Raw genomic sequence first — 27425 nt, forward strand, 5'->3', positions numbered from 1 at the left:
TTGCCTTTAATTACTCATTTGTAACTTTTAGCCATCTTAGTCAGTCATGTGGCTGCTAGGGGTATAAAGAGGGTCCTGCTTTAGAATAACACCTTTTTGGGGCTCCTGGGTGGCTCATTCGGTTGAGCATCCGACTTCCGCTCAGGTCACGATCCCACGGTTCGTTGGGTTCGAGCCCCGCGTTGGGCTCTGTGCTGACAGCTCAGACCCTGGAGGCTGCTTCTGATTCTGTGTCTCCCTCTCTCTCTGCCCCTCCCCTGCTCATGCTCTGTCTCTCAAAAATAAATAAATGTTAAAAAAAAAAAACAAAAAACCATTTTAGAATAACACTTTTTTCCCCATTGCTCCTTGGGGGTAAATTTATTTCACTGTTTGGAGATGTCTCTGCCAGGATTTAAGTCAAGTGTAAAGAAATTTTATAAATAAAAACATTACAAACCTTTTTAAAAAAGGGGTGCCTGGGGGGCTCAGTTAGTTAAGTGTCCGACTTTGGCTCAAGTGATGGTCTCACAGTTCATGGGTTTGAGCCCCACGCTGGGCTCTGCTGACAGCTCCAGGCTGGAACCTGCTGCGGATTCTGTCTCCTCCTCTCTCTCTGCCACCCCTCCCCCCCGCCTGCCTGCCGTTTGCGCTCTCTCAAAAATAAACCTTAAAAAAAAAATGGCCTGTGTTGAAATAAGAACTTTTGTTTATGTGACAGAATGGAAAGACAAACCACAAAAGGGACAAAGATACAGATACATCCTACAAAGGAGATACGTCTCTCTCTCTCTCTCACGATCTATGTCACATGTCACCTTGATATAGATCTATCTTTCAAGCGATCCAGGTTATATGAAGAATTCCCGTACATCAGAAAGAAGAAAGATGACTTACAAAATAATGGGCAAAAGATATGAACCGGCATTTTTTAGAAAATAATGTAGAAATGGAGAATAAACATGAAAAGAGGCTCATTAGTAATGAAAGATCAAATTAGGATCATAATGAGCTATTCTTTTATACCCATCAGGAAAAATGAAGACTCAATATCAGGTGTTGATGAGGATGTGGAACAATAGGAACGATCACACACCACTGGTGAGAATACAGATTGATATGAACCACTTGGAAAACAGCTTGGCATCTTGCACATTTGCATCGGACACACGGTCTGTGACCCAGCACAGGAATGCCAGGAGACGCGTGCAAGAGAGTGCATAGCACCATTCATTGCTCTTTAATAGCAAAATATTGTAAATAACAAATGTTCATTGACAGGACAGGTTCAAAAACAGGCAAAACTTAAGTCTGTTTCTGAGATGCCTACATATGAGATAAAAATGTTTTCTAAAACAGTTAAGGGAAGAGAAAAGAGGTCTTTCATACAGAAGAATTCCAAATAATACGTGTAGACTCTGTGCTCCAGGAAGTGGGACATGTCCGTCCTCGGTTGAGTGCGGGCTGGACTTCATGTCTCAACTCCAGCAAATAGAGTATGAGAAGGGAAAACAAGGCATCTTTACAGTGGAGAAACATGGCAAGCACTAATTTCACTAAGTGACCAAGGTTAACATCAGTGCTGGCATGTAGATACCACATACTTCGGCATAATGTGATCAAAGGGGCACTTCAGGGGTATTCTTTCCAAATACCCATTAGCCCAGTTGGGTCATAAAAAAAACATGCAACACAAACTGAGGAACATCTACACAGAATGTGTTCAAAACTATCAAGTTCACAAAAAATAAGAGAATACGGAGAAACTCAGACCAGAGGAAGCTAAGGAGACATGACAAATGTACTATGGTATCATGGGTTGGATTTGAAACAGAAAAAAGACATTAGTGGAAAGATCTGGAAATAATGGTGTTTTGTTTTTTACCTTTTTATCCTCTTTAATCCTATAATCACAAAATAAGAAAAGTTTAGATTTCAGTTGATGTTAAAGTCCGTTTCTATTTCTAGTGGCTTTTAAAAATTTACATACTAGATATATATTTTGTAAAAAAATCAAATGAATACTTATAGGCGCGCCTGGGTGGCTTAGTTGAGCATCAGCTCTTGCCTCTGGCTCAGGTCGTGACCCCAGGGTCGTAGGATTGAGCATTGGGCTCCACACTGAGTATGGAGCCTACGTAGGATTCTCTCTCTGTCTCTCTCTCTCTCTCCCCCTCCCTCCCTCCCTCTGCCACTCTTTTCTGCTCACTTGCATTTTCTCTCTCTGTCTCTAAAATAGTAAAAGAGAAAATGTCATTGCCAATCCACTGTACGTACTATAGGGGGAAAAAAGCGTAGCTTGAGATTGATTTTTCTGTTAACTCATTCACTTTAGTAGACCAGTCCCAGTGACCATCTGAAGTATATGAAACTCAAAGACTTACAGGCTCTTCAGCTCTTCCTCAGACTCTGGTTGCTACTGGTCACTAATACTGTCAAAGATGGACTTTCAGACACATCTTTCCTAAGGTTCAAAAATGGCACCTGGGTGGCTCAGCCGGTTAAGCCTCTGACTCCTGATTTAGGCTCAGGTCATGATCTCACATATCCTGGGCTCAAGCCCTGAGTTGGGATTCTCTCCCTTTCTGCTCCTCCCCCGCTCATGCACACGTGCACTCCTGTGAAGGACCTCTCTCAAGCGTTTGTTTTCTTGTTCAAGTTGAAATGTTTGTTCCAGTACCTTGCACCCCTGTTGCTTATCAGTTTCAATGGCTTTCCTCATTACTGCTGTCATTTCCGTTATCTGATCAACATGCAGTTGGAATTTCTGATTTGCTTCCAAGTGCCTCCTCTCCGGTCCATGTTGAGATGTTTCAAAGATGTGTCAAGATGCATCAAGGAGGACTCCAGAGCTGTTACAACAACCCATGTCAGTCTGGGAGTGCTGCTCTTTCGACTTCATCATTATATCCAGATCATCTTTTTTGCTAGCCGTTAGCAGTCTAACTATGGATGTTTCTTCCAGGGATATATGCAATTCTTTGTTCTTTGGTTGTACTTCTCTGATTTGTCTGCCTTCCTGCTGGATTCCCATAACCAACGCGGACTGTGGCCAATGTCTTGCAGCTTCGTTAAGTTCTTGAATTTCTTCCTGATCCTGCTCATCACGTCTGCTCACTTGTTGAGAGCGGTGGTTTGCTCGGTCGGAGATTCTGCTGTGTCATCACAATCTCTCAGTCTTTCAGCAAGCGCATCAGCATCAGTGAGTGCCTTGTCAGTTGTGCAACTCATTTCTAAAGGAGTATTCTGGTCTCCCTCCTCCATCAGCTGTGGTGTTAGGACTCAAAGCCTCTGCTAACTGGGGCCCACGCGCCCAAGGGAAGAGACGCCTCTCGCCTGTTCAGCTTCTTCAGCGAGCAGACGCAGAACCCAGCAGAGGCAGTCAGTGGAGGGGCGGCTGGAGGGGGCAGCAGGGCTGAGCCCCATCACTGGCCCAAGGAGAACCTTCTGGAGATAAGTTGGTTTTTGTTTAAGCCCAGAAATAAATCTGATGTGGTCCAATGATTTTTGGCAAGAGTACTAAGACCGTTTAATGGAGAAAGGACAGTCTTGTCCGCGAATGGTGTTGGGAAAATGGGCCACCTGCAAAAGAATGAAAGTTGGACCCTTACCTTACACCATGTACAAAAATTAACTCAAAGTGGATCAAAGACCTAAACATAAGAGCTAAATTGATAAACTTCTTAGAAGAAAACAGGAAAAGCTACATGACATTAGATTTGGCAGTACTTTCTTGGCCGTGACACCAAAAACACTGGCAACAACAACAACTAAATAGGTTGGACTTCATCAAAATTAAAAATTTCTGTGCATCAGGGGCGCCTGGGTGGCTCAGTTGGTTAGGCATCCGGCTTCGGCTCAGGTCATGATCTCATGGTCCGTGAGTTCAAGCCCCGCGTCAGGCTCTGTGCTGACAGCTCAGAGCCTGGAGCCTGTTTCAGATTCTGTGTCTCCCTCTCTCTCTGCCCCTCCCCTGTTCATGCTCTGTCTCTCTCTGTCTCAAAAATAAATAAACGTTAAAAAATTTTAAAAATAAAAAATTTCTGTGCATCAAAGGGCAACCTATGGGAGAAAATATTTGCAAGTCATATATGATAATATCCAGAACATACAAAGAACTCTTACAACTCAACAACCAAGAAATAACCCAGTTTAAAAATGGGCAAAAGATTTAAATAGGCGTTTCTCTAAAAAATATATACAGATGACCGATAAGCACATGAAAAGATGTTCAATATCACTAGTCAACTAGTTCAACATCATTAATCAAAACTACACCGAGATACCACCTCACATCCATCAGGATATCTGTTACCAAAAAACCAGAAAATAGGGGCACCTGGGTGGCTCAGTCTATTGAGCATCTGGCTTCGGCTCAGGTTATGATCTTGTAGTTTGTGAGTTCAAGCCCCGCGCCGGACTCTGTGCTGACAGGTCAGAGCCTAGAGCCTGCTTCTGAATCCGTGTCTCCCTCTGTGCCCCTTCCCTGCTCGCTCGCTCGCTTGCTCTCTCTCTCAAAAATAAATAAAAATATTTTTTTAAAAAACCCACAGAAAATAGCACACGGTGGTGAGGATGTAAGAGAAACCAGAGCCTTTGTACGCTGTTGGTGGGAATATAAAATGGTCCAGCTGCTATGGAAAACAGTATGATCGTTCCTCAAAAGATTAAAAATAGAATTATTATATGATCTAGCAGCTCCATGTCTAGGTACGTACCCCAAAGAATTGAAAGCAGGGATTTGTGCACCCACATTCATAGTGGCATTATTCACAAGAGCCAATAGGGGAAAGCGACCCGAATGTGCATTGACAGCTGAATGTGTGTATACGTATACACACGGTAGAGTACTATGCAGCCTTAAAAAGGGAGGCAGTCCTGGCACGTGCTACAACATGGATGAACCTTAAGTGAAATAAACCAGTCACCAAAGGACAAACACTGTATGGTTCTACTTATATAAGGTATACAAAATAGTCACCTTCGTTGAGACAGGAAGTAGAATGACGGTTACCAGGGACTGGAGTGGGGGGAATGGGGAGTTGCTGAATAGGTATAGAGTTTCAGTTTCGAAGATGAGTTCTGGAGATTGGTCGCACAGCACTGTGAATGTACCTTCCACTATGCAACTGTATGCTTGGTTAAAGTGGTAAATTTTCCGTGTTTCACCGCAAAAAAAATTTCTTAGTGTTACGTTGATCACATTCAGAGTAGAAGTTACCTCTGGGCGGGAGGCAGTGGGATCGGATTGGAGAGGGCTTTCGTGGTGTCTCTGAAGTTCTAGGTCTGCAGTTAGGTCACGTTCACCCAGCTTTACATAAGTTATATGCTATTTCTAAACATTCTTTTTTTTATGTTAAATATTATTTATTGTCAGATTGGTTCCCATACAATACCCAGTGCTCATCCCAACAGGTGCCCATCACCCACTTTCCCCTCTCCCCACCCCCCCACCCACCCTCAGTTTGTTCTCAGTGTTTAAGAGTCTCTTATGGTTTGCCTCCCTCCCTCTCTGTAACTTTTTTTCGCCCTTCCCCTCCCCCATGGTCTTCTGTTGAGTTTCTCAGGATCCACATATGAGTGAAAACATATGGTATCTGTCTTTCTAAAAATCTGGAACGCTGCACGAATTTGTGTGTCCTCCTTGCACAGGGGCCGTGCTAATCTTCTCTGTATGGTTTCAATTTTAGTATATGTGCTGCCGAAGCGAGCACTGTTTCTAAACATTTTATGCATAAGAGAAACTGAGCGATTTTCGGTAGTGTGACTGCTACAAAAGACGACCCTTGGCTGTCATGGTTACAGATGCCTCCATCTAAAGTACACATTGTTGGGGCACCTGGGTGGCTCAGTCAGTTAAGTGTCTGACTTTGGCTCAGGTCATGATCTCACAGTTCGTGAGTTCGAGCCCTGCATCGGGCTCTGTGCTGACAGCTCAGAGCCTGGAGCCTGCTTTGGATTCTGTGTCTCTCTCTGCTCCTCCCCTGCTCATGCTCTGTCTCTCTCTCCTTCAAAAGTAAATAATAACATTAAAAAAAAAATAAAGTACACATTGCGGTTTGTTCTCAGGTACCTCGAACTGGTTACGCTATTTTTTTCATGTTTATTCATTTTTGAGAGACAGGGAGAGAGTACAAGTGGAGGAGAGACAAAGAGTGGGGGACAGAGGATCCAAAGCCGACAGCAGACAGCCCGACGTAGGCGGGGCCAGAACTCACAAGCCATTCGATCAGGACCTGAGCCAAAGTCAGATGCTCAACCCAGTGAACCACCCAGGTGCCTGCCCCCCTCCCCCGTTATGCTCTTCTTAAAGATCCCAACTTAAGTGCTTCCCTTTTCATATAAAACTTTAATTAGACCCTTTGTTCCACCAAATAACCATTTGGGAGGAGAGCCTTGACTTGCCCTCATCTTTCATTCACACTTCAGAAGTGCACTTCCCCCCTGTGCTCCCCTCCCTCACCCGCCACCCCCACCCCCCCAACGATTCTCTGATTCTGAGCAAAAGTCCCTGTTCTTGCTGTGGTCTGTATAGTTCATTCATTCAATAAATACTTAAACTGAGTACCTGTTACATGTCAAGCATATTTTAGATGCTGAAGCTACAGCAACCAGCAAACCAGACACATTCTTTGCACCTTTGCATCCATCTTTCCGGAGAGAGGAATCCTAATTCTCAGCCTATCTTCTCCCCCTACCCTTTCTCATTTACGTTTAAAATTTTTTTCTCCAGGTCTCTCCAATTCCAGTCTCTCTCAAGGAATGAAAAGCAGTAGCAGAGTCTCCAGTCTTCTTCTGGGACTTAATGGATGACTCAGAGGTCCTCTGTCTGTGTCCGCTGTGGTTTATCTGGGACTCTGAACTGGTATGTTATGCTCTTTCAATGAAGAGGGATCATTGGTTGAGAGGAAATGGGAGAATGTGGGGATGAAGGACAAAAACACTGAGGTAAAATACTACTCTGGAAAGAAATGCATTATTGTGAAAGAGACCAAGCATTTAGACATGTTGCCAATGTTTGCCTGCCCTAAACTCAACCAGGAGCCCCTTTCCCCCTCCACGCTTAGGGAACTGTCAGCGATCAAACAGAATTGATCCCCAAAACAGAAGTCCAAGCTTCCTCGAGAACCTCTAATGTAGTCCACCCTTCTGTACAAATCTAAATTCCAGGGGGTATTTTGTTTATGGGTTTGTTTTTTGTTGTTGTTGTTGTTTTTGCTTGACAAGTTTCTATTTTTAAATATGCAAAATGTTCAGAAGAACTCTTTCAAAATAACATTTTTTCTACCATAGAAACACATGCTCATTGTAAAAAATAATTCAAATAATATTTACAGAGCAAGAAAAAAGTGAAAAATCAAGTAGCAAGATACCGTTAATATTTTGATATCTCTCTTTTTCAGTGCACACATATTTGGACACAAAGGGACCCAATTTTGGTATGGACCAAAATTGGCTGGTATAATGCTGTTCTGGAACCCTTTTGTCTTACTTAGCTGTAGAGCCTAAACATTTTCCCGTATCAGTAGGTGTAGCTATACGTCGTCATTTTAAATGACCACATAGCACTCCTTTGGTAGATATATCCTCATTGGTTTTACCAAGTGCGCTTTGTGGAGGATATAAACACACTGGAACGCACATCCTTGGTACATTCATCTGCTCACTTGTCTGCTTATTTCTTTAGGCCGTCTTTTTAGAAATGGAATTTAGAAATGACATCTTTACTTTCTTATATTTACCTCCAGAACTTTCTTTTCAGTCTTTCTTTATGTGACAACCAAGGGAACGAAGGCTTAATGTCACTTCATTTGTCAATCCTAACGTATGTTTTTAGCAGCAAAGCATGCATTGAGTGCGTGTCGTCATTTGAGAAGGAAATATGAGAACGTAGATTTCTACAGAAGCACACTCAGAGGTCTCTGCTGCTTTTAAAGCGAACGTGTATTATTTGAACTCTTCACAAATAATTTTATAATTTAAAAAATTAAGACTGTAAATATTAATGAAGTACAAGGGCAATTGAGACAGGACCCTGTGGCCAGGGAAACCAGCAGGCAAAGCCCTCGCTGTTTCAGTGGCCGCCCGCCTCCCGTGGGGGCTGGAACAAGTCCGAGGCATAGACCGGTTACAAGTGCCCTGCTGAGTTGGTATCTTCTATTTGAACGAAACAATTGAATCCATGTAGGGAACTATTTAGGCTGACTTCGGTACAATGAAAATACACAGATCCATGTTTATAAGAAAACTGTTTTCAAGAGCATATTCATTTCAACAGAAAGCATTCCCATTCCGTTTTATAAAAATAGCCATGACTTTTGTAATTTAACAAAGGCTCATTCGTAAGAATTTTTTTCCATTTCTCTAGTTGAAAAATTTTTCAGAACCCTCCCATCATCTTGTGGATTCCATGAGTTAATTCAACTAGATGTCTTGGTATCCTCTCAAGGCTTTAAAAAAAAAAGTCTTCTCCATATCTGGTCTTAGCTTGAGCCTGTCACATTTATCGATCGATTGATTGATTTGTTAGTTTATGCTTTTGTTCACTTTTTGAGAGAAAGAGCAGGGGAGGGGCAGAGAGAGAGGGAGACACAGAATCTCAAGCAGGCTTTTTTGCACTGTCAGCTCAGAGTCTGATGTGGGGCTCGAGCTCATGAACCTCGAGATCATGACCTGAGCCCAAATCAAGAGTCAGATACTAAACCGACTGAGCCACCCAGGTGACCTGAGCCTGTCACTTTTAAATGCCCCTTTTTGTCATCTTGTTGCCTTAATTCTTAGCGGTCGGTGGCAACTTCCTCTCTACGGTAAAATCATTAATGCGCTCTTACAAAGGTTCTTAGATCGGTGATTGTATACATTCGTACATTGATGAAACTTACAGTTATACTGATATTGTTGGAAAAGTTAAAGAAAGAGGGACCTGTTAACTTCACCTTTTCCTAAACTTTGAAAAGAAACGAACCAAAATCTGTCCTTCACTTTTAATGTTTGCAAGAGTAGAGTTCCTGTCATCAGTCATCCTTTTGTCATAGCTATGGAGAAGAAATAATCAGAAAAGAAATCACTGAGTAGTTAAAAATAAAACAATTTTTAGCAAATCTATCTGTACCAGGAACTGTCGATTGGTCAAAAACTGGTTGAGACGGTTTTACTTGCAATTATTTTGAACTTTAATATCTGTCGATTACGTTTACAGCAAAGGCAGGCTTATTCAACAGGTAGCTTTAGCTAGTTTTTCATGCTCTTTTTGCTTGGATAGTTTAGGGGTGTGGGCAGGTGACCTGCGAGAGAAGGGAACGTGACGAGTGGAGACATTAGCCTGTCTGTGCGGGGGCGCTGGGCTCTCGGATGGGGGAAGGGCTCAGAGCCCCGGGCCATGGCTCATCCTGGTGGATTCTGGCACGTTCCCCCAACTCCCTCGGATGGGCTCTGCATGTGGTTCACTCAAAGCCTCTGCCTTCTGTGCCAAAGGGCTCGCCCTGAAGCTCTGGGCTGGTGAAGCAGACCTTTCACCGCCTCTGCAGGCTGCCCACCCCTCTGGACACCAAGCCCACCAATGGCGATTCCTTCAAGGCAAGGGTTTTCCAGGACGATTAAGAATTTGACAGCGCACAAAGGAATTTTCAGAGTGGACTGAACCAAGGCTTGGTGGTGGTAAAACTCCCTGCTCTCTGAGGTCTCCACCTTCCCCGTCCCATCAAGAAATGCCTCTGCTGGAAAAGTCTGTTTTCCACCCGTGGGCCGGGACCGTCAATCACGTGAAGAGGAGCCTTCTTGGCCAGGAAGCCCTTTGCTAGCCTCCGCTTCCGTCCATGCCACGCACGCTGCCCCCAGGAAGGCCTGCTTCTCACCTGGTGTCTTCACTTCTTCCTTTGCTCTGCTCCGGGATGTAGGTTTCATATGTAGCCTAGGAAGGGGCCGGAAGGCCCAATTGCAGGGCGACTGTTATTATTATCGACTCTCTTTTGATGAGCTTGTGCCCATTTTCACGTTCTCACCTGCCTGGGGCCGCAGTAGCCCTAAGGAACTTGGTTCTCAGCTATGCTGACTCCCATGCTTACCGATCCTACATTTCCCTTCATATAGTAACTGGAGGCAGATTTTCAAATGGAGAAACCAGGGGCTAAGAGAGTCCCCAGCAGTCCAGGTTGTAATCAGGAGCCCAGGAACCTGACTCCGACTGCTCTGACGGAGCTCCTGTCTCCATCGTTGGGGACTTCGAGCCTGGAAAGTGCTCATTCTAGAAGACGATCCCAAGCTTCTCTCAGCCTCTAGCTGTGCCTGTCTCCTCTCGGGAAGGCTGTGGAACGGCTGCGTCTGACCCCTTAGTGGGAGAACTGAGAATTTGAAGCCAATAACTCACCAGGGAGATGGTGGAGTTGGGGGACTGGGAGCGGCAGAAGCGTTTGAGTAAAGCCTCTCGTACCTGCAGGACAGGTAACGCCCTCATTACGCCAGCCAACGTCCTGGCCTGGGCACCGCAAGTTGGGCAGAGGTTAGGTGGGCAGACTCACCTTCTTGTCCATGAGGCAACCAAACAGTAAGATGAAGACACCCTTAACGGGGGGATACGGGGATAAGTTAGTCATGGAGGAAGGAATCAACCGAAATCGACTCCCTCCCCCGCCTCTTCCTTCAGCCTCTGTCGTCCTGTCTAATTTGTGTCCCGAGGCTTCCCATCTAGGGTTTTCTGGGCATTAGCACCACTCAGTGCATAGAATCCATTTCAGGTGCTTCTCTGACCACTTTGGTTACCAAGGGAATATCAATATCAGTTTGGGTACTGACAATTCCCTGACGTCTCTGCCCAAACCAGATACTGTTTCGCAGATGAGAAAACCAGAGCTCCCAGAGGTTTGTCCAAAGTCCTCCAGCGAGTCCGTGGAGGGACTGCGGCCCAGGCCTACTGTCTCCTAAAATTCCTGAGACTGCTTCTCCTGCTCCACCTCAACCCCTCCTCGAGAAGGCACTGGCAGTGACCTAGACCATCTAAAAGGGCAAAAGCACAGCCGGCGCTTTATCACCCACCTGGGTGGTGTTGAGAACCGTGAAGATGTAGTGAGGCACTGTGGAGACTTCCTCCAGCAGGGTGGCCAGGCCCAGCCCCCAGGTGAGGCCGAAGATGGGCGTGAGAACGAGCAGGGCTTTGATCACCACCAGAAGGGCCTGGCGCCTCTCCGCCCGGGGCCCCGCTGACGGCGAAGGCCTCAGGAGCTTCCGCACGGCCATGGCGAGTACCAGCCCGTTCACGCCCACTATGGCCAGCACTGGCCCCACGAAGGTGTAGAGCGCCCCTCCCTTCCCACTTAACCAGCACGCCCCCTCCCTCAGGTACTGCCCTCGGGGTAGGTAGAGGGCCAGGGCGGCACCTGCAAACCCCATCGGGCACACGTAGCCGAGGACCACCATCAGGGAGAGTACTCGGCACTGGGACAGCTGATCGAAGACGAAGAGCAGCTGGTGGGCCAGCATCAGGGCCTGAGCCAGCATCCAGAAAAAGGTGGCCAGGTAGAGGAAATGACAGAGGAAAGCAGCGGCCAGGCAGAGCGGGCTTCGGGGCCCCGGAGGAAGCAGTGGGGCTCCCAGGAAGCAGGCGTCTGCGGCCAAAAGGCAGAGCACCACGTTGAGCAGGGCCGTGTGGCGTAAGTAGGCGACTTTGCTCTGTACCACCACTCTCCAAACCAGCCTGTACACACCTAGGCACACAAGCAGTGCCACGATGGAGGCCCCCAAGCCCACCTGACTCAGCCGCTCCAGGGTGAGGTTTTCCGGAACAGTGTTTGGGGACGTGAGGACGGAGAAAGCGGTGAGGTGCCGACAGACGCACCGGGTGGTGGGGCTGGCACGAGCTGTCTGCGCCTGGCACCCTTCGTCCGACCAGCCCCCCTTGCCCCGGAAGAGGCTGTGGTCCCAGAAGACACAGTGCGGAGTGCTACCCGTGCCCCCGAAGTCCATGATGACTTCTCCCTGGTCGAAGGCCTGCCCACCTGCCATGACGGAGATGGCGAGGACCAGGCCGGGAGTGGCATAGACGGAGTCCCCCAGCCCCTGCCCGTAGCTTGAGGGCAGAAGGCGGTCCAGTTTCTGCAGCACCAGGCTAGTAATACTGACGTTGGTGCCGTTACGGCCCAGCGGGGCCAGGGAGCACCTGGGAATGTGGGCCCGCAGTGGGGGCTGAGTGCGGAAGGAGACTCTGTAGTCAGTGGGAAACGGCTCAAGCAGCTGGGTCTGCAGCCGCACGTTTTGCAAGCTGAAGGAGAAGGGGTGATCCTGAGGGCACAGACTGCGTGCCAGGGTCTCCACAGCCAGCAGGAGATCTGAGCCTGTCGAGGGCTTCTGGGCCTGGGCTGGGGTCCACAGAGAGCTGGTGTCCAGGTCTAGGACCTTGTCTGTGGTTTTCAGGAGAGCCTGCGGCACCCAACAGAGAGAGCCCAGCAAAGAGATGAGCGCTGGCCGCTAGAACCCACTGCGCTGCGTCGTCAGGGGCACTGGGAACCAGAGGCCCCAGACCTACCTTTCCTAGGCTTGCGGAAGAGACCCAAGAGGGGAGGGAAAGGGGAAGGGGAAGACAGGCCCGAGAAGGGAGAGTTTCTAGATGGGAAGAATGGGCAGCCGTTGGGCTAACCACCGGGGTGGCTTCAAGTACGTGGTCTCCCGATGTGCATCCAGCGCCTCCATCTGACGACCTTTCTCTCGCCTCCATCCCTTGGGCCACCCAGGGTGAAGGGGGCCCCTCTCCAATGCCTTAACCCCAACAGGTCTGTAAAGCTAGGAGTGGGGCCCAGTGGTTAGCAGGCACGATGTTCTGAAGTGGAAGGCCAAATGCATGTCTGTCCACCCACATGTAACATACATTCCCGGACAGGAAGAGGGCGCAATGTCATTGGCCCTGGTTATTCTTTTGGATGCAGCTTAATGGTCGTCAGTCGTTGCCCACGCTGGGAGCTGGTTCAGGTGAGTCCAGCAAAAGCTGAGGGCGTGGGGACCTCCACGTAGGTATCGTGTGTGTGCGTGTGTCTGTTTGGGCTCGTGAATTTACACCATATCCACCCATCTCTGCATGTACATAAATGCTTCTGAACTCATGTCTTCACATCCCTTCCTGCCTTCCCCGACCTCCCACATGTTCCCAGCCTCAGACCTTGTCCATATTCCATGGCCTTGGAAACCGATGTCCAAGGGGTGAGATGGACCAGGAGAGCAGACACTCAGACTCTCTCGAAAGGTCTGCCTTCTGACAGCCCATGGCGATGCCAGAGGGACAGAAGTGCCCAGAGGTAAAGAGCTTCGGGCCCCCACCGCCCCGGCGGCCCCCCGCCGTGGCTCAGCGATCTCACCTCCAGGGCGCTGCGGTTAAGCTGTATTCTGGCATCCACCACCACCTTGGCCAGGAAGGATATGGTGCCCAGCAGTGCCAATAAGTCAGAGGGCGAGCTCACCACCATCACCTGCTCCGACAGCTCAGCCAGGATCTGTGGCACCTCCACAGCAGGCCAGCCCTGGCCTGCCCGCAGCAGCTGAGACAGACCAGACACAGCAGGAAGTGGGGGGGGGGGGAGGGGGGGGTGGGCGAGTCGTCACAAGGGAGGGGCCACTCCTCCCCCATCCAGCTCTTTCCTCCCCAGCCCTGCTCCAGTCCCCGGGGGAGCGGGAAGCTACACGGAAGGAACTCACACCCGTGTTAGTGGGCTGGACACTTGGTGGGATTAGGATTGGAGGAGAGCGCCCTCCCCACCATGAGAGTCCCGGGCATCCGTGGCCCCCACCCTCACACCCTGGCTCTGCCGGGCTCCGGTTCAGGGAAGGTGAGGGGCCTCCAGGCCAGGCCTCAGGGGGAAAGGGTTCTAAAGCTAGGTCCCAAGCGAGAAAGGGGTAGGTCATGGAGGGCGAGGCCCGGAGCAGCGGGGCCTGAAGCTTTACCCAGGCTCTGTGAAACAAGGCCAGGACCCCTGTGTCCGTGCAGCCGCCGTGGATGGGCTCCCAACTGCCATCAGGCCCGCAGGTCCGCTTCACCACACCTGTCCTGTTCACTGGACACGGGGCCTGTGCCACGTGGCCAGCCTTGGTGACATTCCAGGCAACAGCTGAGGAGTCCTCAGGGCAGGTGGCATCTCCGTCTGAAGAATGATATCAAGGAGGCTCAGCAACCGTGGTCTAGCCCCAGCCTCCCCCGCGTTCGGGGTCTGGAGACTGGCCGTGTGGCCCAGTGTGGGGGAAACGTCGAGGAGCTCCCAGGGCGAGCAGGTGAGAGCTGGACCCAACCAGCTGGACCCCGAGCCCCACGTACCCTGGATGATGGTGACAGAGATGGGGACCCTGAGAGGGGTCAGTCCTGGGCTCTGCAGCTCACAAGTATACGTGGTATCAGCGGCAGGGCAGCGCTGAACGGTCAGCACGAGGCACCAGGAGCCTGGCATGTTGACTAAGGAGGCTGAAGGTGACACGAGAGAGAGGGGAGCGGTTACTGGGCCTGGAGCAGACCCAGAACCTGGCCGGCCCAGAGATGCCCTTTCAGTCTCTAGCAACTTCGGAAGCAGCTGATGCCGTGGGGCAGAGTGGAGTTGTGTGCGAGGATCAAACTACAGAGGCGGAGCTTGGACCTTGGTGAAGGGCACCTGGGGGCCTCTAACCAGCCCCAGGACTCGAAGCCAGCTTGCAAAATGGGGACTATCATCAAAGGAACTTCACAGAGTGTGTGGCCAGAGTTCATTAAGGTCGTGGGAAAACATTTTGTGAGCAGTTATCTACACTCATGCGGTTACTGCTGTATCAGGAGGGTTAGGATCGCTCACGGGGTAACCACGGTATTGAATGAACTTGGACCCGGAGCCTCACGTTGAACTGCAGCCTCTCTGCTTCCTGGGAGTTGAACAGCCAGCTGCTTGGAGGACACCAGCTGCCCCTTGTCCCCTGAGCCAGACACAGCGCTCCTCGTACCTTTGTTGTCCTCTGCGGGGCTCCAGGAAGCCGTGTAGACCAGCTGTGTGCTGGGGAGGCAGCAGCTCAGCTGGAAACCGGGGCTGGTGGCGCAGGAGATGGAGAGCTGGTCTGGAAGCCGGGCCACGTCTGTCGCCTGCAGGGGCACTTTCACCACCTGGTACAGCTCCCACCTGAATCCCTGAGCTTCGAAGCGGCACGTGTACTCACCTGCAGATACACACCTGCTGTACCTCCCGGCTCCTCCGGCCCCACCCCTGCGCCGCAGAAGCTCTCCTGCCAGGTCTGGCCTCTGCTTAAGCCCAGCAAGAAAGATCCCTGCCTAGGTGGCTCAGTCGGTTGCACATCTGACTTTGGCTCAGGTCATGATCTCACAGCTCGTGGGTTCGAGCCCCACTTCGGGCTCCGTGCCAACAGCTCAGAGCCTGAAGCCTGCTTTGGATTCTGTGTCTCCCTGTCTCTCTGCCCCTCCCCCGTGCACGCGGGCTCTCTCACTCTCAAAAATAAATATTAAAAATTTAAGAAAGAGAGAGAGAGAGAGATCCCTGCCTTGGAAGGGGTTTCTAGGAGGAAAAGGACTGGAGAAGAGGCTCCTAACTTTTGTTTTCAATAGCCTGGAACCTCGAATCCTAAGGTGAACCTCTTCCCCACCAGGAGATGCCTTTCCAGCACTGCTCGCTGCCACTGCAACATCTTGAAGAAAAACAGGCGTCTGTTCTCTGCTGAAATGGAAGCCCATTCTCTCGATTGTTCACCTCCGGGCCTTTGTTTCCCCAGAATGGGTAAATGGGAAGATGAAAAGGGAAAAGAAGTGGAGAGAAGAAGAGCAGGAAGGAGAGGAGAGGGAGGAGGGGGAGGGCAAGGTGCGGGAGGAAGGACGGAGAGAAGAGGAGGACGGAGAAGAGAGATGAGAGGAAGGGCAGGCTGGCTACCTGCCCATTTATGCGAGATGTTGAGGATGCTGAGGACAGCCTGGCCCGGGCTGGAGGTCAGGGACGCCTGTGTCCCCGGCTGCAGGAGGATGGGTCTGGGGCTCCCCGCAGGCCGCAGGAACCAGTTTAGGTTGGTGGTCTCGTGGCTCGTGACGAGGGTCAGGTTCAGCGTGTTGCCAGGCATCTGCACCTGGGAGTTCAGGCTCAGTGTTCCGGGGACTGTGGGGAGGCAGGAGGCAGGGGCCGCTTAGAGCATGAATTGTGGCCCTCCACGTGGCTAAGCTCTCACTCCTTCCCCATCGTCCGAAGCCCATTCCTCCTCCCCACGTCCCCAATACTGTTTTGTTTTGTCCCTGGCTGCTGCAGTCCAGACCTATCTGTCATTGGGAACCAACGGGGAAGCCTTTTGGCCGGTGATTGCCACTCCCCTAGGTAACCTGGGGCCGCCAGAGCCCCTTCCTGGCCTTCCGGGGTCAACAGCAGTCACTCTAGCACTTTCTCTCCGTGTCCATATGTCTCAGGAGCTCTGTTCATTCGTCTCCCTACTCGGGCCCCAGGCTCAGGGCTGTGATCTGCCAGGATAACTGGCTTGGGCCGGCTGGCAGAAACACAAGGGTCAGAGAGGAGAAAACACGGGCTTTCTTTCACTTGGGCCCCCTGGTTTCCAAGTTCCCAAACCTCCTCACCAGGTGGCAGCAGCTGGCAGTACCCGGCTTCAGGAGGGCTGAAGACCAGACAGCCACAGGGCCCGCGGCTGCGGGGACTCCCGCAGGGACGGCGACGGGAGCAGACGCTGGCGTTCCACTGGTACCCAGGGAGGCAGGCACAGTAGGTGCGGCCATCGTGATGGACATTACACTCTGGGGCAGAAGGAGGGGACGAGAAGTGGGCAGCCTGTGTGAGACAGCCAGGTAGTCAGGACCCGATGCCCGAGAGGCTCTAGGGCTGGGTGCCTGGAACAATCCCGAAGTCACAAGAGCCTCAGCCATCCGGGACTGCCTCCTCAGGCCAGGGTTCAAAGCAGCAGAGGTCCTGCTGGGCAAAGTCCTCAAGGGTTGGGGGGCGGAGAAGTGCCAGCCCACCACCGGCTGCCTCTTGGGCCTCTGCAGAGTTTCGAAGAGGGGGGCATAGAACAGGAAGGAAAGGGTCTGTCTGGGGGGGGGGGGGAGATGGGAAAGAAGCTGGGCCATGCAGACCCTCCAGGAAATGGAAAGGGGCAGCCATTCAGGCAAGCTGGCCGCAGGCCTGGGAAGCCCAGGTTCCTTTCCGTCTGAGCCTCCTTCCCCCACAAGCAGTGTAAGGGCCACTGAGAGGCAGGGCTCCGTAGAATCCCCCCTACCTGTGGTGAGGCCGAGGCCAGCGAGAGTTGCTGGGGGAGAGGAGGCCGAGGCAAAGGGGGGAGTCAGGGTCCTGGAGAGTGTCAATGGCCAGGTCTGATTTGAAAAGTCCAGCTGTACATAGACTGAGACCAAGACTGATTCTACAGAGGAGAGACAGCAAGGCCAGGGTCCCCTTCTGCCTCCCACACCTGGCTGGTGACTGCCAGGACCCAGGGCAGGCCCCACCTCCCATAGGCCAGCTAGGAGCTGACGAGCCTCAAGAGGGCCATAGCCCTCGCTAGCTGGGGTGCGGTCACACACAGCTCCACGCCACCCTTCCCCCCAAACCCTCAGCTCACAGACGAGCCTCTCCAAGATGGAGGATTTTCTCAAGGCCTCTCAGCCAGAGAATTGGAATCTGGACCTGTGTGGCCGCCATGACCAGCCGTGGATCGGTACCTCCACACGTGTGCCCTCTTCAGCCTCATTCCCCGCTCCCTCTGCTCCCCCCGCTTCCCCTCCCTCCCCTCACCCCTTCCTCCTCCTCTCCACTCCATCCACTCACCACCTGCTCCACTCTTTTGGTTCAGTTGCTGCCCCGATTCCCCTCCAGCCTGACTCTGTCCCTGGAACAGAGCACGAGGAGAGACCTCTGAGAGGGGGCTGACCCCACATTTCTTCCAGGGACACCTTCTTCCCCAAGCAACTTGGGGACTAGCCTGAGTCATTTGACATGACTCTACCTCTTTGAAGCTCTTCTCTTTTTTTTTTTTTAATGTTTACGTTTGAGAGAGAGAAAGAGAGAATGGGGGAGGGGCCGAGAGAGGGTGGGAGGACAGAGAATCTAAATTGGCCTCCGTGCTGACAGCAGTGAGCCCCACTGTGGGGCTCGAACTCGTGAACTGAACTGTGAAATCATGACCTGAGCCGAAGTCAGACGCTCAACCGACTGAACTCGGATGCCCCTTGAAGCCCTTCTTTTTGCCTGTAATCCAGCAGGCACATCAGGAAGGGAAAGCAGGCTTCTGGGAGGAGGCGGCAGGGATACAGCCCCAAGGACCCCGCCAGGCCCTGCAAATGCCACCTGAACCCAGGAACCAGGCACACCCTGGAGAGTCAACATGCTTTGCTTAATTCCTTCCCGAATTTACCTGTCCCTGGGCCTCTAGGCTAACTGAAACGCTGTGTCTGGAACACCGGTGGGGAGGGCTGGGCAGAGCTGGCTGGGGCTCAGAGGCTTGGGGACTTCTATTCCCTCCGAAGGAACTGCGACCGAGGGTGGGCATAAGGCAGCATCTTCCCTCGGTCTCTTGTTCCTGTAAATTATTTCCTCACCAACTCCTCCCTCTCCCAAAGTTGTACGTGAATGTGGGTATCTATCCAGAGACAGATACAGATATAGATACGGGTACGGATACAGATACAGATACGGATACAAATACAGGTGCAGAGAGATACAAATATAGATATAGACGCTACCTGGGAGAAAACAGATCAAAAAGTGCTAATTCCAACTCTGCTGTCTTTCTTCAGATTCTCTCCTGTCCTCTATGCCGGTGGTTCCCAAATCTGGAAAATTTTTCTTTTCTTTTCATTTTTTATTTTTAATTTATTTTGAAAGTGAGACAGTGTGAGCAGAGGAAGGACAGAGAGAGGGAGACACGATCCGAAGCAGGCTCCAGGCTCCGAGCTGTCAGCACAGAGCCCGATGCGGAGCTCAAACCCACAGACTGGGTGATCATGACCTGAGCCAAAGTCGGACGCTCAACCGACTGAGCCACCCGGGCGCCCCTTTTCTTTTAATTTTTAAAGGGCAAGCTTGACTGGGAGAGCCTTCTGGCATCACTGGAGTTCACAGTGACTCAAAGAAATAAAAGCTATCCCACAGCCTGGAAAATGAGACTGACCTCTCAGAGATTTTACAGCAAACTGGCCTTTCTTTTTTACATGACTTCTCCCCCTGGCCCTTGCCCCTCCACCTGTCCCTTCATCCACAGCTTGCTGCGTCTTACCTGGGTCCTCCCCCCAGTTTTACTCACAGGTTGGGATACTTGAGGAGCTGGTGACCCCACCAGAGGGAGAGTCACAGCCAGGAGTAGCAGGGGGACAGCCGAGTAGATCATGGCTCAGTGGATCAGTCCTCCTGAGTCCTCAGGCTGCTGCATGATGCAAATTTCCTCCAAGAGGAGTTGGCAAGGCCCAGCACAGCCGGGATGGGAGGGAAGAGGGGACAGGAGTCGCCAAATTTACAGAGGAAGTGCTACAGCCTGTGACTAAGTCACATGGGCATCGAGGTCCCTGTGGGGCCACCTGGAACCCACATACCCCAGTGAGAATGGTCTGCTCAGGTTCTGGGGTCTGAACCAAGAACTCAGTGAAGTGGAGATGGCTTGGGGGGGGGGGGGGGTGCTGCTCCTAGGTCACAGCCAGCAATGTGTCAATAAGCTAGGTTCAGTCATGTCTCCAGGGATCTGGGAAATCTGGATTGTCCTGAAACTTCCAGGAAGCTGGGTCATTGATCCCAGAGCCCAGAAAAGACGAACATTAGGGCTGTATGTATCATACAGTGAAGATAATTTCCAGAGTCTTAAATTTAACAAAGAACCTGGGAAAATGCTGGGAGAGATTATCAAGTAATTTCACAAAATGGTTTTGAAGTGAGGATGGCTTTTCTAAACAAGAGACAATGGGGCGCCTGGGTGGCGCAGTCGGTTGGGCGTCCGACTTCAGCCAGGTCACGATCTCGCGGTCCGTGAGTTCGAGCCCCGCGTCAGGCTCTGGGCTGATGGCTCGGAGCCTGGAGCCTGTTTCCGATTCTGTGTCTCCCTCTCTCTCTGCCCCTCCCCCGTTCATGCTCTGTCTCTCTCTGTCCCAAAAATAAATAAACGTTAAAAAAAAAAAAAAATCTAAACAAGAGACAAAACCCAGAAAACCAAAAAGAAAATGAAGCTTTAATTTGGGGATGAAAAGGGCATTAGGATAAAAAGGCAAAAGATAACATGTTTGTAGTATGATGACTGAATAAAGGGCCAACCTTAACATAAGAAATTTTTATCTTACAGCATTAAGATAGAACATGGATAAAAATAAGAAAAAAAATCAGTTTACTGAAAAAGCAATGTCAGTAGTTTGATATACATAAAAATCCACATTGAAATAAGTAAATACTGTCATCTACTAATTATCAAAAGACAAGATATGTATTGATCATATTCAGTGTTGACAGAAGTGTAGTGATACGTGGGTACAAAAATGTGTGTATAAGGATGTTCAAGGCAGAGTTATTTGTGATAGTAAATGAGTTAAACAACCAAAATATCCATTCAAAAGGGACAATTCCAAACAACAAGAATTGTTGTGGAAAAAAAGTCAAGTAAACTCTATTTTGGACTGCATCTCAATATATATGGTGAAGTTTAAAGTGTATATTATGCTCACCTTTATGTAAAAGAAGGGAATCTATATTAAATACCTGTGCTTTCTATACCTAGAAAAGATATTTCTAGAATGGCTATTTCTGGAAAAACACATCAGAAAGTTGGCGAGTGTAGGATCTGGAGTAAGGATCTGGGTGTGTCTGGTATATATTTTTTCTAAACAGAGGCATGTATTTTTGTAATTAAAAAAAAAAGGGTTGATTTGAACACACACACACACACACACACACAGGTCCTAGAGTAAAAGTCCAGCCCCAGTACATTTCTACTTCACTACCTCCTCAAGTCTCCCCTTGCTAGACGGCTATGGAAGGCATAGGGGACACATAGAACAAATACATGCATGGGAAACAAAGACTTTGTTAAGTAATTCATTTCAGAAAGCTTGAAAACGGTGAAGAATCGGGTTTGAGAACCAGAGTGAGAAGCTACAATGCTGGGCGTGGGATGCTATCAGCATGGCGAGAACCGTGCAGTGTAGCGGCAGGTGGTCTGAGACGCTCCTGGGGGATACAGGACACTAGCAGCATCTGCCACGGTCACCAAAGTGCACCAGTCAAAGCATGAAGTGGCACCGGACAATGCTCGACAGGGGCTCCCGAGGAGCAGGGACTACAGAAGAGAGAAATGGAGCTGTTTCCGTAATTTTAGAGAAGTTCGACACATCCGTGCCGGCACAAAACAATGCCTAGAAAAGCTTGGAAGGAAATGCTACAGGCTCTACAACGCGTCCGTTGCCTTGACCTCAGGATTCCCCAGGACCTAGTACCATGCACCAGAGGCCTTAAGTAATATTTGTTTCAAGTGAATCAATCCACAGATGAAACACACCAAGATGTTAACGGTGGTTCTAACTAAATGGTAGGATTTGGCATGTTTTTCTGTGTTTCTGTGTTTTTCAATTTGGTACTCCATAATGGAAAAAAAGCCTTAATAAAAATGTCAAGTCTTACAGTCTCAACTCCTTTCTTGTGTACCAACCGGGTTCAGAGTTCTTCATGTTTGCCCAGGTGTCCCCGGTTTCCAGGAAGCACCTGCAGGTTGACTCAGGTCTCAGGCTTAGGGTGGGGTTCAGACAAACAGGTTCTTATTGCTGCCACCAACGTACTCCCCAAGTCCAAGGCCAACCATATGGCTATTGGCCTCTATTGGCCTCTGCCCTGCCGGCAGCTTTTCGGTTGCACCCTGGGCCAAAGAAATTTCTTTTCCATTCCTTTGGGCTTTGAGCCCTCCAGGACACGTCAGCAGGGTCTTCGATAACAAAGGTTTGCGATCTGGGCTTCTTTTATCTGTATCCAAGCAGGTTATCTTAAAACCTCCTTTACTATATAAACTACTAATAGGTTACTAAAGAATAAATGTAGCTTAGACCTTTATCCCATGAGAATCCTAACTTCTTATTCTCTTTCCACCAGACATGGCATTACATTATTGGCAACAGTAAATGATAGATTGTTAGATTGGGAAGGGAACTTAGCTGAGATATTGATGCAGGCAGGCTGGGTCCAAGGATCCATCGTGGGGGGTAGGGGAGGGGGGGGGTCCTGCAGGACCAGGCAAGAGGCTACAGGGTAGAAGTCAAATGCAAGCTAGGAAGAAGTGAAAACAGAGTTTACTGAATAGCACGAGTGACAGAGAATAACAGATGAGTGCCTGGGAGACTCCGAAAGGAAGGGAGAGTTAGTCTCATTGTAGCTTGGGGTTAGCGGTTTCTATTGGAAAGGGGTCCTGTATACGTGTTCCTTCAGGAATCCAGGGTCGGTCCCATCAAAGGTAAGTGACCGGTGAATAATAGGTTTTCTCCCTTCCGTCCTTCCTTCCTGCCTTCCTTCCTTCCTTTCTTTCTTTTAAATATATTTACTTATTTTGAGAGAGACAGAGACAGCATGAGTGGGGGGAGGGGCAGAGAGAGAGGGAGACAGAGAATCCCAAGCAGCCTCCATACTGTCAGCAAGGAGCCTGATGCAGAACTCGAACTCATGAAACTATGAGACCATGACCTGGGCGAAACCAAGAGTTGGATGCTCAATCAACTGAGCCACCCAGGTGCCCCAATAGGTGGTATTCCATAAATCGTTGAAGGTGGGGACTGCCGATGCCGCCTTCAGCCAGGTTTGTTTGACGCTAACGTTCTGGAACATATTTGGGATCCGGCTCTTCTTAGATCCTGTCAGGTGTTTGGGGCCTGAGGACGAAAAATGATGAACTCTCTTGCTTTCCCCCTTGGAGTGGGAACCCGAGTAGCTTCTCTGGTTTTTACTCAGATGCAAATAGAAATACAGAACATGAGTCAATAGGGCCGAGCAGGAAAACAGAGATGGAGCCGTTTAAATTTTTTTTTTAACCTTTATTTATTTTTGAGACAGAGAGAGACACAGCATGAACGGGGAAGGGCAGAGAGAGAGGGAAACACAGAATCGGAAGCAGGCTCCAGGCTCTGAGCCATCAGCCCAGAGCCCGACGCGGGGCTCGAACTCGCGGACCGCGAGATCGTGACCTGAGCCGAAGTCGGATGCTTAACCGACTGAGCCACCCAGGCGCCCCTTGAGTTTATTCTTGATGCTTATTTACACTCCTGATCTTGAGTCCCATCAGGGACCCCAACTTCTTTCAACGATTTCCCTTCTTGCTTGAGCTAGCTAGGGCAGGTTTCTGTTATTTATAATTAAAGGAATGTGTATGGACACGTGCTCAGAAAAGCCAAGGAAGCTATAATAGTGGAAAAGTGGTTATTAAACTACAGGATTACAGGACCTTGTGATTCAAGACAATCACTTCATCTTTCTAGAGACCTCACTTTTCACATCAATACAATGAAGGAGTTGAATTATATGATCTTTGGGGCACAGTTGACCCTTGAACACCATGAGTTTGAACTGCGCGGGTCCACTTATATGCAATTTTTTTCGGGGCTCCTGGGTGGTTCAGTCAATTAAGTGTCCGACTTCGGCTCAGGTCACGAGCTTGTAGTCCGTGAGTTCGAGCCTCACGTTGCCCTATGCTCTACCTTTTATTCCCATGACCTATTCATCCCATACCTGGAAGTCTGTACCTTCCATTCCCTTTCACCCCTTTCACCCATCCCCCTCCATTCCCTTTCTTATGATTTTCTCAAGATTTCACTGTCTCTAAGTTACTTTATTATAAGAATGCAGTATATAATATATGCAACACACAAACTATATGTTAATTGACTGTTTATATTATCAATAAGGCTTGCCCTCAACAGTAGGCTATTTGTGGTTAAGTTTCTGGGGAGTCAAACGGTATACGTGGATTTTGGACTGTGCTAGGGGTCAGCACCCCTAACCCTTGAGTTGTTCAAAGGTCAACTGTACTTTTTTTTTTTTCAACATTTTTTTATTTATTTTTTTTTTGGGACAGAGAGAGACAGAGCATGAACGGGGGAGGGGCAGAGAGAGAGAGGGAGACAAAGATTCGGAAACAGGCTCCAGGCTCTGAGCCATCAGCCCAGAGCCCGACGCGGGGCTCGAACTCACGGACCGTGAGATCGTGACCTGGCTGAAGTCGGACGCCTAACCGACTGCGCCACCCAGGCGCCCCTGTTTTGTTTTAAATCCTTATGTTTGTAGTAATTTGTTACAGAAGCAATAGGAAACCAATACAGAGTCTATGCAGTAATTAAAAAAAATTATGATTACGGCATTACCGTTTGGTTCTTTATATTTTCTATGTCTTCGCTGAGACTTTTCATCTTCTCATTCAACAATGTTCATACGACATTTTTAAAATACTTGCCTTAATGTCTTCTTTTTGATCATTCCAACGTCTGCGTCATTTCAGCATTGGTGCCTGTTGACTGTTGGTTTTTGTTTTGTTTTGTTTTGTTTTTTTCCCCATGTGAGTTGAGATTTCCTATTTTTTTATATGCCAAGTAATTTTGGATTGTATCTGGGCATGTGATATTATGTTATGAGACTGCAGGGGCGCCTGTGTGGCTCAGTTGGTTGAGCGACCAACTTCGGCTCAGGTCATGATCTCACGGTTTGTGGGTTTGAGCCCGGTGTCCGGCTCTGTGCTGACAGCTCAGAGCTTGGAGCCTGTTTCGGATTCTGGGTCTCCCTTGCTCTCTGCCCCTCCCCCACTCACGCTCTGTCTCTCTCTGTCTCAGAAATAAATAAACATTCAAAAAAATTTTTTTAAATTTAAATCCTATAGAAAATGTTGCTATTTTTGTGTAAGCGGGCAATTGACTGGTTTGGTTCATGTCATGAGATCTGCCCAGCCTACCGTGGATTGTATTTTTCACATCAGTTCCCTTTTCACCAGCCGGCACAGTGCTCTTCAGATCTGCTGCGTATATGCCCCCTAGTGGTCAGTTTGCGCCCTGGTGACGGTCTGTCTCTTACTGTAGTTCTATCTACAGTACGCTGTTTGGGGTCAGATTCACGCAGGCACAACTGGGAGATGAACTCAGGAGTTCATAAAACTCAATGGGGTCGTGTTTCTAAACTCCCTCTCTCTCAAGTTAGTCAAATGACTCTGGAATGATACTCTTGTCAAAGTAGCAGGCACGTAGCACACTTACAACGTCTCCATTGCACGTGTTTAAAAACATTGTTAAGAGCATTGCCGAATGTTTATCACACCAATTCCCTTAAGTGGCAGTCTTCTCAAAGTAGCACAGCACTCTTATAACCATCTTTATTACATTTTTTAATTTATTTTTTTTAATATAATGTACTGTTAAATTAGCTAACATACAGGGTGTACGGAGTGCTCTTGGTTTTGGGGTAGATTCCTGTGATTCGTCACTTATATACAGCCCCCAGTGCTCATCTCAACAAGTGCCCTCCTCAATGCCCATCACCCACCCTCTCCTCCCTCCCACCCCCCATCAACCCTTAGTTTGTTCTCAGTTCTCAACAGTCTCTTATGCTTTGGCTCTCTCCCACTCTAACCTCTTTTTTTTTTTTTTCCTTCCCCTCCCCCATGGGTTCCTGTTAAGTTTCTCAGGATCCACATTAAGAGTGAAACCATATGGTATCTGTCTTTCTCTGTATGGCTTATTTCACTTAGCATCACACTCTCCAGTTCCATCCACGTTGCTACAAAAGGCCATATTTCATTTTTTCTCATTGCCACGTAGTATTCCATTGTGTATATAAACCACAATTTCTTTATCCATTCATCAGTTGATGGACATTTAGGCTCTTTCCATAATTTGGCTATTGTTGAAAGTGCTGCTATTAACATTGGGGTACATGTGCCCCTATGCATCAGCACTCCTGTACCCTTTGAATAAATTCCCAGTAGTGCTATTGCTGGGTCGTAGGGCAGTTCTATTACATTTGTGTGTGTGTTTTTAATTTTCTAAATGAATTATAGAATGACAATCATATCCATCTCCTTAAAACATTTTCTTTACAGCAGATGAGTGGCACTTTTACAGTCATCATTATTACATGTGTTTTTAAACACTTTTCTAAATTTAGAAGAGCTAAGTATTCTTAGAACACTCAAGGGGCACCTGGGTGGCTCAGTCGGTTGAGCTTCTGACTTCGGCTCAGGTCATGAACTCACGGTCTGTGAGTTCGAGCCCCGCGTCGGGCTCTGTGCTGACAGCTCAGAGCCTGGAGCCTGCTTCAGATTCTGTGTCTCCCTCTCTCTCCCCATCCTTGCTCACATTCTGTCTCTCTCTGTTTCTCAAAAATGAATAAACATAAAACATTTTTTGAAAAAAAAAAAAAAAGGAATAATTCTTCTGCAGGACCAGGGTGATGGTGACCATAGCTGCCAGGGACCCCAGCCACAGGCACCTTCTTCATGAGAGAATTATTTCTTCTAATATATACCTAGGCTTTCATTTCTCAAATGAAATTTCTAGCACTGCATACAATTTAAAGGCTGTGCCTGGATAAAGATGGGATTTTTAAAAATAACCTATCAAGAGTGCTTTATCCTACTTAATTCTCCCTTGGCTTTTTACCTATTGCCTTAGTTGCAAGCCTTATTCCTTTATTTATCCCTTCCCACTTTATAGAATGTTAGAACTGTATGGTTTTATGCTAAATTGTAGGACTTTACAGTTCTACGGTGTTAGCTCTGCACACTTTGCTATAATGTTCTGGCAGATATGTCTTTAAAGGTAGTACATTTGAAGCAACGCTACCAAAATAATAAAAGGCCCGATAATAATAATAAATAAAATAATAAAACACCCAATTCCTGGTATTCTTTTGTCTTTCCCTACTGGCCATCAATACATTTTTGGTTGGAAGAAGTTTGTATGTGTTATTTTGTGCTTTTCCTTTAAATACCATGCTGTTTTACCTTTTTAAATTGAGATAAAAATTCACTCCACATAAAATTTTAAAGGGCACATTTCAATAGTTTTTAATATATTCCCAAGGTTGTGCCACCACTATCTAATTCCAGAACATTTTCATCACTCCAAAAGAAACCCCATGCCTGTTAGAAGTTATTCTCCGTCCTCCTCACCCTCATTGCCTGGCAATCACTAGTCCACTTTCTGTCTCTATGGGTTTACCTGTTCTGGAAATTTCTTTTTTTTTTTTTTTTTTCAACGTTTATTTATTTTTGGGACAGAGAGAGACAGAGCATGAACGGGGGAGGAGCAGAGAGAGAGGGAGACACAGAATCGGAAACAGGCTCCAGGCTCCGAGCCATCAGCCCAGAGCCCGACGCGGGGCTCGAACTCACGGACCGCGAGATCGTGACCTGGCTGAAGTCGGACGCTTAACCGACTGCGCCACCCAGGCGCCCCCTGGAAATTTCATACAAATGGAACCATACAATATATGGTCCTTTGTGCCTGGCCTCTTTCACACAGCATA

The 27425-nt window shown here is 48.7% G+C and overlaps 1 protein-coding gene, 1 long non-coding RNA gene, 1 other non-coding gene and 1 pseudogene across 4 annotated transcripts; 1 reads left to right on the plus strand and 3 right to left on the minus strand.

The window, feature by feature from the left end:
• Positions 1-590: 590 nt before the first annotated feature.
• LOC121044218 (uncharacterized) lies at positions 591-24030 on the plus strand. Its single transcript, XR_005797206.1, has 3 exons — positions 591-1080; positions 6713-6844; positions 23992-24030. It is a non-coding gene; the product is annotated as an uncharacterized LOC121044218 (long non-coding RNA).
• LOC121044217 (FGFR1 oncogene partner 2-like) lies at positions 2371-3210 on the minus strand (annotated as a pseudogene).
• On the minus strand, positions 5587-5693 carry LOC121044621 (U6 spliceosomal RNA). Its single transcript, XR_005797387.1, has one exon. It is a non-coding gene; the product is annotated as a U6 spliceosomal RNA (small nuclear RNA).
• On the minus strand, positions 10055-19594 carry ADGRF3 (adhesion G protein-coupled receptor F3). 2 transcript variants are annotated; one of them, XM_040496250.1, is made up of 12 exons: positions 19210-19594; positions 17736-17796; positions 17191-17331; positions 16538-16711; positions 15852-16097; positions 14920-15129; positions 14270-14413; positions 13903-14099; positions 13320-13499; positions 11011-12390; positions 10497-10538; positions 10055-10408 (listed from the first exon to the last, which is right to left on the minus strand). In XM_040496250.1, exons 1-12 carry the CDS (start codon positions 19291-19293, stop codon positions 10247-10249), a joined length of 3021 nt encoding a protein of 1006 aa, XP_040352184.1. In that variant the 5' UTR covers positions 19294-19594; the 3' UTR covers positions 10055-10246. The 2 variants fall into 2 exon arrangements, with proteins under 2 accessions (XP_040352184.1, XP_040352185.1); XM_040496251.1 differs by lacking the exon at positions 19210-19594 and having other exon boundaries at positions 15852-16070; positions 17736-17912.
• Positions 24031-27425: the final 3395 nt, after the last annotated feature.

Source organism: Herpailurus yagouaroundi, unplaced genomic scaffold (assembly GCF_014898765.1).
Source record: "Herpailurus yagouaroundi ecotype Mexico unplaced genomic scaffold, PumYag 188, whole genome shotgun sequence".
NCBI lineage: Eukaryota > Metazoa > Chordata > Mammalia > Carnivora > Felidae > Herpailurus > Herpailurus yagouaroundi.